Source organism: Eumetopias jubatus, unplaced genomic scaffold (assembly GCF_037043125.1).
Source record: "Eumetopias jubatus isolate StellerSeaLion01/CBP00866 unplaced genomic scaffold, mEumJub1_p1.0 scaffold_3, whole genome shotgun sequence".
Taxonomy (NCBI): Eukaryota; Metazoa; Chordata; class Mammalia; order Carnivora; family Otariidae; genus Eumetopias; species Eumetopias jubatus.
In genome coordinates, this window is record NW_028274809.1 from 14,582,724 (window position 1) to 14,596,624 (window position 13,901).

General features: G+C 38.0%; 1 protein-coding gene across 1 annotated transcript in view; it reads left to right on the top strand.

The window, feature by feature from the left end:
• The first annotated feature begins 206 nt into the window (after window positions 1-206).
• Window positions 207-13,901, top strand: part of CUL3 (cullin 3) — a 90,531-nt gene continuing 76,836 nt past the window's right edge. The window contains exon 1 of the mRNA XM_028105120.2: window positions 207-640. Within this exon, the coding sequence (XP_027960921.1) occupies window positions 575-640 (66 nt within the window). The 5' untranslated portion in view covers window positions 207-574. The remainder of the gene's footprint in view (window positions 641-13,901) is intronic.

The window sequence follows — 13,901 nt, forward strand, 5'->3', positions numbered from 1 at the left end:
CACTTCCCCAACTCCCCGTTCCCCTCCTCCCCTGTTGACCCCTCCCGCTCCCAGGCTTCGCCCCGCCCAGTCCGGGGCAGCGCGCTCGCTCTCTTCTCGCGAGATCTGAGCGTCCCCGCCGCTGCCGCCCGCCTCCCCCTCCCGTCCTCCCACCCCCCTCCTCCCAATCTCTCCACTCTCCGGCTCTCCTCCCTCCCTCCTCCCCCCCTCCACCCTCTGGGCCGGATCTCGTCTCGCTGAGGCGGAGGAGGAGAAGGAGGAGGACGTTCGGCCTGCGCAGTGAGATGTTTGTCCGTCGCCGCCGCCGCCGCCATCGCGGAGGAGCGCGATAAAGGGAGCCGAGCCGGGCGTGAGGGGGACCCCGCGGAGCCGCCGCGCCAGCGCAGCCCCCCAGCCGAGCCCGAGCCGCCGCCGCCCCCGCCGCGGCCGCCCAGGGGCCGGCCAGCTCCCCAGCCTAGCCCGGGGGCCGCGCCGCCGCCCCCAGCGTAGCCCCTCGCCTGCCCGCCCGCCTTAAATGTGACACCGGCGCCTCGGAGTGCGACCCGAAGCCGCCGCCGGGGAGGGGACGAGCACCATGTCGAATCTGAGCAAAGGCACGGGCAGCCGGAAGGACACCAAGATGCGGATCCGGGCCTTTCCGGTGAGTCCCTCTTCGGCGCCTGGGACCCCAGGGCCGGGGGCCCGGCGGAGAGCCGCACGCGAGGCCCGGGCTGAACTCCCCCAACAGGCCGCAGGCCCGGCCTCCCCTCCCCCACGCCGCCGGCCGCGGGGCGCGAGCCTTCCCGGCAACGGGGCGGCGCGGGGCCCCGGCGCGGCCGCCCTCCCGGGCCGTTCCCCGCGCCCGGCGCCCGAGCCCGCGCCCGGCGCCGCGCACCCGCCCGGGAGCTGCTCCTCCGGCCAACCAGCGGGCGTCGGCTGCGGCCGGGGCCGCTTGGCCGGTCCCAGCCCCTTCGCACGTTCCTGGGGTGTAGGCCCAGCCCCTAGTACTTCTCGCCGTGCTCGCTTCCCGGGACCACCAGAGCTGCGGGGACGAGGACTGTGGAAGTCCTCCGTGTATGGGGCGTGTGTGTAACTTTCCACGTGTGGTCTCGCTCCGGTTTAAAATAGAAGCTAGCCTAAAAGATGGCCAGCCAGACCTTCTGGACTGCCCTCTCCCGCTCTCTTCCTCCTCCTCAGGGTTTTGCCACCAACCTACCCCCGACGCAGTGACAGTGGTTCCACGTAGTGCTCAGTAGTAACGTACTAATATCATCAGCTGTATTTATAGTCTCTTTCATCCACAGGCTTCCAAAGCACTTTACAAACTCTGTTGTGCAGGAATTGCCTCGCCACTCGTAGGAGGGTCAAGGGGAAGCAAGAGAGAACACATTGGACAATTGTTTCTCCGTTTCTTAGCCATGGAAGCCCAAAAGAATGAGTAGTCGCTACCCCGAGCTGCTCTACTCTAGGTTTTAGTGACAGCAAACGTGTTCTGTTTAGAAACTTTCTTTTTTAGCATTACGTTGAGTCATATGCTTGCAGTATTTAGTATGGAGAGTATAACTTTGGATGTCATACCTGATTCAGGTAGCCAATGGCAAGCAATTAAAATGTACTGTTGTAACAGAAACTGGACATACTTGCTCACGTCGCTACAGTAACAGATATACGTCAAGATAGACAAACTAGCAATTGTACAGAAGATTTTAGAACAGTAAAACTAGAGGAAGATCTTGAATCTCTTAGAATCATGAATATATATTGAGAAAGGGGACAGATGGGGTTTGAATTCACTTTTTTAAGCATGCTTTTTCTGAAGTGTAATTTTCAGTGAGGGAAGACTTACGAATACAGAAGAGAACTAATGAAGTCGATTAGCGTGTTTGCCCTTCTAATGAAGTGAACTGGGTTTATGAATTTTTGAGTAATGTTTTGCTACTAAATCAGTTGTGAACGTTTTTAGCAGAATTTAGAATTAAGAATTTTAAATAGTTCTATACAAGTTTTCTAGGAAAAATTTGCTATTGTTGAAATCTGAGTTCTTCTAATTCAGATTTATTACTAAAATGTGGAATAGCTCACATTTGACATTAACTCATTTTTGTTAATATTGTGATTAACCAGTTGTACCTTTAAGTGCGATCAGCTTTTCATCTTTTCAGGTTTACCTGTTCCTACTTGGTCTTCATTCCCTCATTCATTCAATAAATACTGAGTACTGTGTGCCAGGCACTGGTCTAGGGGCATGGAATAAGTACAGCTTTAAGAATCAAGATCCCTTCTTTCTGGATGTTGTACATGATTGGAAGAGGCAGGAGAGAATTTCATTATTCTTTTTGTGAAAGAGTATAATATATGGTAGATTAGCACATAGTGCTGAAGCTCATTTTTTTTTAAGTAGTATTTATGGTTGTGAGCTAATTTGGACCTTTTTCTGTCCATAACTTGTTGCCATCTAAGATTTTCTAAAATCTTTAAATGAAGTTTGTAAATGACTAGTGTTTAATACTCAGTTTAATATCTGCTAATTTTTAAAAGCATAATTTTTCATTATTTTGTAAGTATTAATTTTCCTAAGTAGTTTCCACAGAAAAGAATCACTACATTTTTTAATAATAAATTTTTAAGTCCTAGTACCTTGAGCCCTCATTAAGAATAGATACATACCTCAGTGGTATGATATTTCACTGACTTACCCCTTGGTAAATGTTTGAGTACTTACAGACCTTCAAAATTTCTCCTCATCCAGGTTAGCAGTCTCCTAGTAGTAAATGTGTAGTATTCTGTAAAGAAAAGATAGTATTTGTGTGTGTACATATGTACAGAATTTACAGCTGTAGTATTTTGCATTAATCTTTGGCCATTCACTATAGGTACTGTAGTTTAAGAAAATTGTGGTTTAACCAAAGGTCTCAGGTGCTCATTTCAGATTCTGTTTTATAAAATTGATGTGTAAAAAGTGTAAAAATATGTTTTGAGATTGTTTTGTTTTCATTGCAAAATAGAGTGGTAAGTGAACTTACAGGTTATTCTATAGATGTGTAAGCCTATTCCAGATACAGTCCCAACAGTAAAATCAGGTTCTTTTTAGTGTTTTGAATATATATTCTAAGTGTGCCTTCATTGTTGTTCACAAGAGTAAAGTTATGCCATACCACAGTTTTATGCACAATTTGCATTTTAAGTAGAACTTTTCATAAGATTGAGAGAAATTAGTTCTTTTTAAGACGGAAAACATTAGGGACTTTCTGGGTTTAAAAATTGTTGATGGAGTTAGAGTTAATCCAGTTTGTAAGCTTTCCTGCACTGCACAAAGTATGTGTCATTTCACACTTTTTTTTTTTTTTTTGGTACCCAAAATTAACAGCAAGGGACACAAAACTTTTTTAAGGAAGGAGGCTGTAGTTGCGAAACTCCTGGAAACTATATGGATTTGGATCAGAGTGCTGCCCCAAGAAGTTCCTGCTCTTCTTTTCCTTGCTGTTGCCGAATGTCTCACTCCTGAGCTTTTGTTCCACTATGTAGGATTAGTTGCTGTCAGGTGAACCTTTTGTTCTTATCTTTGAAAAGCCATTCCTCACCATCTGTACTTTCCACATGGGTTTTGTCCACATGGACTTGAAACACTAGATTGGATTGGAGGGGATATGTTTGAAAATATTTCTCTCTCCTCTGATATTCCTTTCTTGACTTAGCCTTCACAGAATTTAGGAGTCATATTGTGAAAGTGATTGTCTTTAGAATGTGATTTGGAAGTGGTTTCAGTTATTATAGAAGCTTGCTAAATCATGATGCAGAATCTCTGGCTGTGATGTCCACTCCATAATTCTAGATGAGTTTCATGGAGCTCCACATGTGCAGCATGGACAGTGAGTGATATGGAGGTTATTGTTAGAGGGAAACCACAAAGTGAATGACGTTACAAAGAGATGAGTTTTAAGGTCATTTGTGATGTACTTGTTAAGAACACAAGGGTTTAATGACAATTGGGGACAGTTAATGTTTTTGTTTTTCCTAGCTATAGTAAAATTTGCTAGATTTGGGGGAACGGCTTTGATCTTCATAATAGATTTCTCTTCCTCAGAGGAAGTAATTGTTGTCTAGGACTACCTGAACTATGTACAGGAAAGCTGAAAGCTGAATAATAGTCTTGCAAATCACACGGGGGGGGGGGATTAACTATATTTATTTTTCATTCTCTAACATAGAGAAATTATGGAGTAAGTTATAACAGATTCATTAAAGTGTCGCTTACACTTAGACTGATTCTTTCTGTTTATCCTGAAACTTCAGGATAGCCAGCTATGTTGTAACTGTTAGTACCTCTGTTGTAACTGTTAGTACCTCTCTGACTTTAGAAGTTAAAAAACAAAAGCATAAAGTAGTTATCTCTAAGGTGTTTATATTTTGCATTGTCTTCCTCGATAGCAGTTCAGGGGAGCCTGGAATATTATTAGTACCAGTATTGAATTTGAAACTCTTTTAGAGTATAGAATATAAGGGAGAATTTGGCCTTTTAAATAAGGTAAGTTCATTGAGACAAGACAGAGAAAGCTTCATTTGTTTGTACATCATTCATTAAATTTAGCTAATAATAGCATTTTTCTAGTTCATGAAGATTATATAGTAAAGACTAAAAAAAAAGTAGTATGCCCTCCCTTTGTATTCTAAATTGCTGCCAACTATCAGATAATTTTTTTGCTCTTATTTTCATTGGAGACCAATCATCTGATGTTAGTTAATAATTTTGTTAAATTTTTGTAAAAGTTACTGGACAATATGTAGTTTCAAATAATGGAAGTTTGAAAACAGATCTCATTTATTCGTTGTAAATGTAGCAAAAAAGCAAAGGTGTTACTAGTAAGCACAAATCACTGAGGTATACTAGGAATTGCAATTAGTGTCTATGAGTGTATTGTGAAAGCTATTCAGTCATCTGTCAAAGCAATGAATTCATTTTAGTAGATTTTCTAATTATAAAAGTAATGCATATTCATGATAGAAAACTTAAGTATCTAAATTTATAAATAAGGAAATTAAAATCATCTCTAACCCTACTGCTTGGAAATAAGCAATATTTACATTTTGATGTATTTTCTTTTATTTCATACACTTGTAAGCACCCAGTAAAATTGAGGTACTATATTATTTTAAAACCGCTTTTTAAAAATACAGTATTCTCATGTTAAATATATTAAGGATATGATTTGTAAAGACAGGTACTCTATGGTACCTCAGTTTGCTTAACCATTTCCCTACTGCCAGGTATTTTTATTGATTCCAGTTAATTCATATATTCTCTGTTATAGATAATGCAACTGTGATTATTTAGGCACATAAATATTTGGGCCTATCCATGATTATGGAGTTACTAAGCCAAACAAAATTGATACATATTGCCAATTGACCTCCAGAAAGGTAGGAATAATAATAGCTAATACTCAGGGAATGCTTATCATGGGCCCCACACACTGTTCTTTGTGTATGTAAACTCACTTCATTTGCACAACTCTGTAGAGTACTACTACTATCATCTGTTTTATAAAGGAGGCTTTGAGAACCTAAGAAATTTGCTTCAGGTCCCTGTGCTTGTAAGTGGCAGAACTGGGATCCTAATCCGGCTCTAAAGTGAATTAATTATACCTGTCAGGGTTGTATCATTGTATTTCTACTGTGTAGCAGTGTCTTAGCCAACATTTTATATCTTTAATTTCATAGATGAAAAAGTAGTACTTTAGTGCTTTAGTTTGCATTTCTTTGACTACTCATTAAGAATAAAACTAGGGATAGACTTCAAGGGAATTTTCCTTTAGAGTATTGAATGTCTGTGTTAGGAGTATGACTACAAAATAGACTGAGAGTGTAATAGAGTGGGGTGGGCTTTGGACTGCCGGATTTGAATGTCATTTCTACCTTTTACTAGCCGCATTGTCGTTAACAAGTAACTTAACCCCTTCTAGCTTCAGTTTCCTCCTCAGAAATGAAATTACCAGTGGGACCTACCTTATGGGGTTGTTGTGAGATAAAATAAAGCATTAGAACACTACCTTGCACAGAGCTGTGGTTAATACCACCATTTAGCCATGATTATGCCACAATTTAAATGTTAAAATTGAGGGTTATTTTTGCAGGTAGTTGTATTGTGATATTGTATGCTTATTTTAGTGATGCTTCCATTTTTCGGTACTGTTTTTTGTTTTGAAAAGCCTGCAGGGCCAATTTGAAACACACTAAGAAGTCAGTCTTAAAGGATAAAAGTTTGGTACCACTGGGGCACTTGAAAAGAATGCTACTGGCTCTTGGGGGTAGATTCAAAAACAGAAGTTCCAATAATGATTCTTAAATAATCATTGGAGTAATAAGCATGTCATTTTTTAGGTAACTTTATTGAAAGAATAAAAACATTCATTTGGTGTGTACATTCTAATATGTATGTAAAATGTTTATCTAAAAATATGTTTTGCTACTCTTCATTTCCTCCCTTTCTCTTCCATTCCCTTTTTTTGTTTGTTTCGCTCGTGAACTAGATTGTGGTCCCTGCCCAAATTTATACCAGACACCCTTTTGAACCACAAAACACTTAGCATAGTGTTAGACAGTGTGGGTGGTTAGTGAATGATTAAACGAGAAACTAATCTTTAAGCGAAACCATAGTAATTGATTAATTGGGAAAGTCGATGCAAGTTACTACTCTGAAATATTTGAACTGTTTTTGCAACTGTAAGTGAAGCCTTAAGATGTAATCGGTCATTAATGATTTGGAGTCAGCGTAGTCCCCTGAAACAATAATGACTTGAAAGTAAAGATAGTTGCATTGACAGTAACCTTGGTTTGATCTTCAGAAGACTAAATCTGTGGCCCAGTCTTTTAACTAGTTGTACTCTGTGTTTTATTCCATCCACCATGATTCCTTCTTCCCAGCCTGTTCAGCTGTCCACTCTGATCTACTTTCATTACAGATTGATTCTCCTGTATCTTCAACCTGTTCTCAGAATTCTTTGCCGCCTTTTCATCTGAAACCTGGCTTTGCCCTGAGAATACTGGCTTATCTTCTTAAATTGAGGTGTCTGTTTTCCTTGTAATCCTTGAATCATTGGGCCCAGATACAATTTATTACCACATCCATCATCCTCTTTTGTGGCTCCGGCCCTTGTGAACTATTCTTTTGTGCATTCCCTATGATTGTCTCCTCACTTCTTACACATGTTCCTTCGATCACTCAAGAATTTAATACCTTCCTCACAGACATTCTTTCCAGTTCAGATTTTAATTTTATCCACTATGTGTGGCATGGTCATTTTAATTTAAAATACATTTATTATGTGTTCCTACTGGAGGTCAGGCGCTAGGTATACAAGGATGATCAAACAGACCTGGCCTCTTCTTACTACAGAGGTCTTCACTCTGTCTTAGGAGCTTGTCATTCCATTGCTTTAGAAATCTTAAACTCCAGTATTGCATTGTATCCTAGCTTCTTCATTTATTAGATGTAATAATGAACAAATCACTTAATCTCTGTCTGCCTTTGTAAGAAGGGGAAAATAGCACTACTTCTTAAGAATAGAGTTAATACACGTAAAGCTCTTAGAATAGTGCCTGGTGCAAAGTAGGCATTGTCAATAAATGCCAGTTGTTGTTATTATTCTATCCTACTTGTTGCTTGTTTCCTTCTCCCATTTAGGTGCTCTTAGACCTCAAGAAGACCCCTTTTCATTCTCCCGGACGATGATACCTGTCACTAGTTGCCTCTTTATTTTTACTACCTCCCTAGAGCAAGGCCAGAAATAGCACAAAGTGATCATTCCACCCATCTACCTTCACTGCTTGTATTTTTTAGGCTGTTGTGCCCTCCTGGGGAAAATTGGAAGATGGTGGTATCTAAGCTGGACTCCCAGGGCCTTTGGGCAGTTTTTGTGTGTGTGTCCTTGGTAAGCTGCCTCTCTCTTTTCCTGTGTGAGTTATTCCAAACTTTAATCACTGTCCTTAAGCTCTTTATTGAGAATTCTCTTATCTGTCTTTTTCCAGAAACTTAACTGCTGCTTCACTGTGAAAAACTAATGTAATCTTGTATTTATGTTCCTTCAGCTTTCTTCCCTTTCGTTTGTAGCCTTTAACCTGAATCTTTACTCATTCTCATTGCCTTCCCTCAGGTCTCAGAGAAGGAAGATGTTCTTTTCCTCTCTTCCCTGTCATGGTAACTACCATACTATTTTTCTTCATACCCCAAAGTCTTCAAAGAATAGTCTGTATCTCTTTTATTAGGGTGTAGATTTTATTTTTTTAGAGGAGGCATCAAGTCTTTGTATTGATCTTTGTCAGTGCAGCACAACAGTATCCAGCAATGTTGAATGCATGAACTAATACACTTATTTTGTTTTCTCATCTTTAAGATGGGAACTGTAGCAATCTTTCTCACAGATTAGTTGTGAGGATTAAAAGAAACGTCAGAAAGTGCTTTCTAATAAACAGTGGCATCACTGAGACATTTGAATGAATTTTCTAATCATAAAGTTAGAATTTTCAACTAAAAGTGTATTATGTTTCATGGGGGACAGTTATTTTCAAACTTGTAGAGTCTCCAAGACCCTGGAGGTACAGGAGGAGTGGAATTAGGGTATCTTCAAAAATCTCCTTCTCTTGTTATTTAAAGCTTTTCGAAAGTTGCCATTTGTATAAAAGATTTCATTAGGGAAAAGATCTATTAACCACTGCTTTAAAATCCAGCCTTTTTAGAGTTGAGGAGAGTCCTACTTGCCCAAGTTGAGACAAGTAATAGTAAATTGAGAACTGATTCTTCAGTTGCCTTAACCCCTAATTCAGAGCTTTTGCTACTAGAAAGCATTCCTTTATTTTTTTAAGTCAGTTTGAAGTTGAAAATGTAGTTAAGTAAAACTTCTTAATTTGACTTTCATTCATTTAGTGCTTGTTACCACTGAGAAAGGAATGGATCCAAATTTACTCTAAATAAGAAAGATTACTGCTAAGCAAATGAATAAAGACTTCAAAGGAATATCTTTACTTACTTTAAGAAAATACAAGCTTCTTTAGAGATATTTTTCTATAAAAGCAAGGCCTCATTGCTAAGAGGAATTCTTTAACATAGTGATTCCAAGTCATTCTTATCTGAAGCAACTCTTAACTGAGCAACCTAACTCATCTATTTGCCCTGTCCTCTTGAAAGTAATCATAAATTCTTTTTCCTTTCCAATTTATAGAGAGTGTGAGAAATTGCTTTATAACATTAGTAACAACAGCTTGACTGTCTACCTTATGTTAGGTTGTGTTTTAGGTGCTTTGAACTATAATTATCTGAAATCCTTACAACCTTTAGATGTTGTTACTGTTTTAAATCTAAGGCTCAGAGAGACCTAGTAAGGTATGTGTAATATTACATGTCCACCTAAGAAAGGGCAGAGCCGGGATTTAGATCCCAGGTGTATCTATTAAAAAATTCATATTCTTCCCACTACACCGCATTGCCTAGTTGTATTCTGTTAAGCATTTACTAGATTCTGAAACATTTACTTTTTTATTACGAAAATATTGGAAAATTAATTCTAAGATTGCCATTCAGATTATTAGCCAGGGGCAGATCCAGGGGCCCTAAAGCTTATACAATGTAGTACTCTTTATAAAAAGAATTCAAAATTAGTTTTCGGCCCTTGGAAGGAGCTTTTGCAAGTGTAAGTCTCTCTAGATTCAAGGTAAATGCACCTCTCAAGAGAATAAAAGTTACTAAGAACTTTGAATCAATGAAGTATATTTTCAGTAAAATTTGAGTATATAATTTGCTTAAGGGTATCCTAGTGTATATTGACTTGAATAAAGCAAAGTCATAACCTATGAGAAGGACATTAGTTGACATATTTGTGAGTTAACACTTTCCTCTTTATAAGGCTGATAGCACACTTTTTCTACCTTTTTCAATTAATAGAAATTTGTTTTATTAAGTATATATATAGTTTTAAACATTTTATTTTATTTATTTATTTATTTGAGAGAGAGAGAGCAAGAGAGAGGGGAGGGTCAGAGGGAGAAGCAGACTCCCCGCAGAGCAGGAAACTCGATGTGGGACTCGATCCCGGGACTCCAGGACCATGACCTGAGCTGAAGGCAGTCACTTAACCAGCTGAGCCACCCAGGTGCCCTAATTGAGTATGTAATTTTAAAAAAGTCGTTCTTTGAAGTTAACATGTTAAAGTACTTTAATATCTTTAATATTTGTTTTTGAGAACATATTAGGAAGTAGGTTAAACAGTAAAACAAATTTTGAAGCACAAAGATCAGATATTTTAAAATAATTCACTTTTTCTCATGGTGTATGCAAATGAGACATGAAAGAAGTGTGGGTTTTTTGTTTTTTTTTTTTTTTTGATGAATGCTATCCCTAGCCAAATAAACAAGTAATCTATTTGCTCCTGTTTGTATTCATATTTTAATTTTTAAAAGCTAAGAGGGATTTTGAGAGATGCTGTTCCAATCTTAATAGATGAGGAAAGGGAGGACTAGAGAAGATGATTTACCCAAGGGAAAATTTCAGGACTTGAATTTATAGAAGAACCATGACTAGAAGCCTGATTCAAGTTAAAGGCTCTTTTCTCTAGACCGAACTGAAACATGAATATAGCCATAATAATTCAGTGTTGTTAACATTAGCCTATTCAGTTATAAAAAATATCTTAATATTGAGCACCCAGGTGACTTGAGTTGACCTGGGGTTACAGGAAGGACACTTAGTTTAGGACGTCTGGATTTTTTCATTGCTCTAATTAGCTGTGTGATCCTGGCTAAGCCACTTAGCCTCAGTTTCCTCATTTGTAAAATGAGCTTTAATTTGTGGTTATCTTAGGCTCATTCCAACTCTTAAAAATTTCATTTAAATAGGTGTATTTATACATAAGTCTAGGAATGGAATGCTGGTGTGTTCTCCTGTGGCATAAAACATTTGTGTGGTGTTGTAAAAGTCACCTACCTATCTTTTGGATTTAGAATTTTCTTTAAAATAGTTTATTTCAGTGATGATGGCTAAACAGTAGTATGAAGCAGTGGGAAACTATGTTTTTGCATATTCTTTTTTTGTGTGAATTGGTAGTTTTAGAGAAATTTTGAGCAGATTTGATAACCAGATTTTTGTAATAATTTCATACGTTTGGCCGTTTGCTATCATATCACATTTGGTTACAGTTAGATTCATTCAAAGACAAAGCTAATGGGTAATTTATACTTTTTCACATTTTTTTCCTCTTCCTTTGGATTGTGTGTGGCTGATTCCAGTGTAAACTGTAATTTGTATAGGTTTTTACACATTACCATAGTTTTAGAAAAACAGGGTTTATACCCATTTCAAAAAAAAAAGTTACCTAAGCTAAAGAGAAGAAAATATTGTCACTTTTGATTAAAATTAATAATTTTAGATTGTAGGATGAAAACATGGAATTCAAACGTGCACTTAGATATAAAGTATAAGTAATTTTCTTAATAGGGAAGGTCTCTAGTTAATAATGTTTGAAGATTTCCAGTCAAGATGAATATTGTATTCTCTGGGTAAAATGTGTTTCAGGGTGCCCAGTAGGTGGCCTCTCTTCTTTCAATTAGCGGAAACAGCACCAACATTAGGACAGTGACAAACTTCTTGCTTCAGTGAGAATACTTAAAATTGCATCTTACTGTGATTATCATCAGACCATGTTACATATGGTTGTTACACATAACCTTTTTTCATATAAGCAAAAGTCATTTATGGAGAGATATATTTGAAATACATTGCTCAAGTCAGTTGTGACTTAACAAGGACTTTAATAGGCTAATCTGGAAGTTTGATCTTTGGCATTTGAAAAAAAAAATTTGTTCCACATTTTCAAATTGATTTTTGAACGGCCTCCTCATGCTGAGGACTGAAATGCAGATTATAATTGAACCTTCTATTGATGATTTAGCTTTCTCATTATAAATGTTACTGTTGCATAGTGGTATTAGAGTCCAAATGAATGTAGATCAGACTTATTTGTGATTTCACAGAATTATCCCAGGCTCCTGTGCTTTTCTAACTGATAATCTTTCTCTCTGCTCCCTTGACATCAGTTTTATTACTTTTGGCAACACAGTTCTGCTCCCATCTGATGTCCACTGTAACCACAGAAAAACCAGTTAAACAGATACCAGTCTCAACTTTACATTCGGGTTAAGTCATTAAGTAAGGCTGTATGTCAGTTTTGTGTAGTAAAGAAAGAAATGAATGTATTGAACAAGTGCTGTGTGCCAGATGCTTTCACAGATTTTGTTAATTGCCACACAGTACATCATCATCTCCTACTCTGCCACAAGCATGTGAGGAAAGTAAATTCTGGAAAGTTAAATAACTTGTGCAAGTCTGAATGTATCCATTGTACTGTTTTCCTTAACACTTGGGTCTTTGGTTATATTTTTGATGGTTGAGGTTGCTTAAAGATCAACTGATGGATAAATGGAATGCTTACAGATGTTACAAGTCATTGTATAATTTTTGGTCATCAAATAAGATTCATCATCATTAACTGTAACTGGACCATGTTCAAATCATATTTTTTGAAAGTCACCTAGGCATTGTGCCATGTATTATAAAGGGTACAATAAAATAAAGGAAGAGAGACTTTATATTACTCTGAGGCACTTATAATCTGGGAGGGAGCTTCCTTACATAATTTATGGCTTAGTTGTGTCTGACTAGAATACTGCCATTCCTCAGATATTTGTACCAGAGCAACTTTTTTTTGAGGCTGAAGCTCAAAATTAAGATCAAGCATTTTTCCTTGTTTATTTTTTTCTAGCTATGTCATTCTGAATTGCTTGGAATTTCAAATTCTCACCCTTTTCCCCCACCCACCCTGTTCTAAATTTCTTGTCGAAAATTATTCACAGGGGACTAAAGACTTCTTGTGCTTTGTATATAGTGGATGTAAAGAATACAGTTCTCTCGTTTTAGTTTTAATTGGCTCATGCTGTAGTTCTCTCCAACTCTTGATTATTACAGAACCTTCAAGATGTGTAAGTATATAATAGACTGGTATCCTTTCAAATTCACGCTTTTTTTTTTTTTTTTAAGATTTTATTTATTTGTCAGAGAGAGAACACAAGCAGGGGGAGCGGCAGGCAGAGGGAGAAGCAGGCTCCCTGCTGAGCAAGGAGCTGGATGTGGGACTCTCTTCCAGGACCCTGGGATCATGACCTGAGCCGAAGGCAGTTACTTAACCAATTGAGCCACCCAGACATCCCCCAATTCAGGCATTTTAAAGGTTTTTCTATCATTTGAAATAATGTAGATGAATAATCAAAAATGTTTTGAAAGAAAATAAAGACCGTTAGGGTTATTTTTGTTATTGGTACTTACTAATGAGGAAATTGTAGTCCTGGATTAGGAAGAGGCAAGGGGTTGGAGGTCATTTTTAAAAATTAAAGTCTTGATTTGGTTTTTAAAAGTCTCGTTAAACCATAAGCATTTAAGAATGCTTAATTATAGCTTTCTTTTAAAAAGAGCTTTTGTTTCTTTTCTTGCTAAATGAGTTTACCTTCCCTGCTGATCACTTTATACTTGAACTTGTTGGAGCAGAATACTGTATATGTCTAATAATTAGGAAACGTGTGTGTGTGTGTGTGTGTGTGTGCATTTTATTGTGTAATTGCTTTGCTGCAGCATTATTAACAAAATTCCTTCCTGAGTGTATTTGCAATTAATGGAACCTAAGGAAATCAGTTTCATCAATGAGTTTAAAATCCTGCTTGAATAATTTAGACTATTACTTTAAAACTACGTTAGTACTTTCTTTAAAAAAGTACAGTCTTAAGGCCTTTAAGTGAAGTATAGACTAATGTTTTTATGGTTGACATAATTGATGACATTAGAGTTTAACATTTAGTCCTTTTAACTTTCGTTGATAGTTAATGTA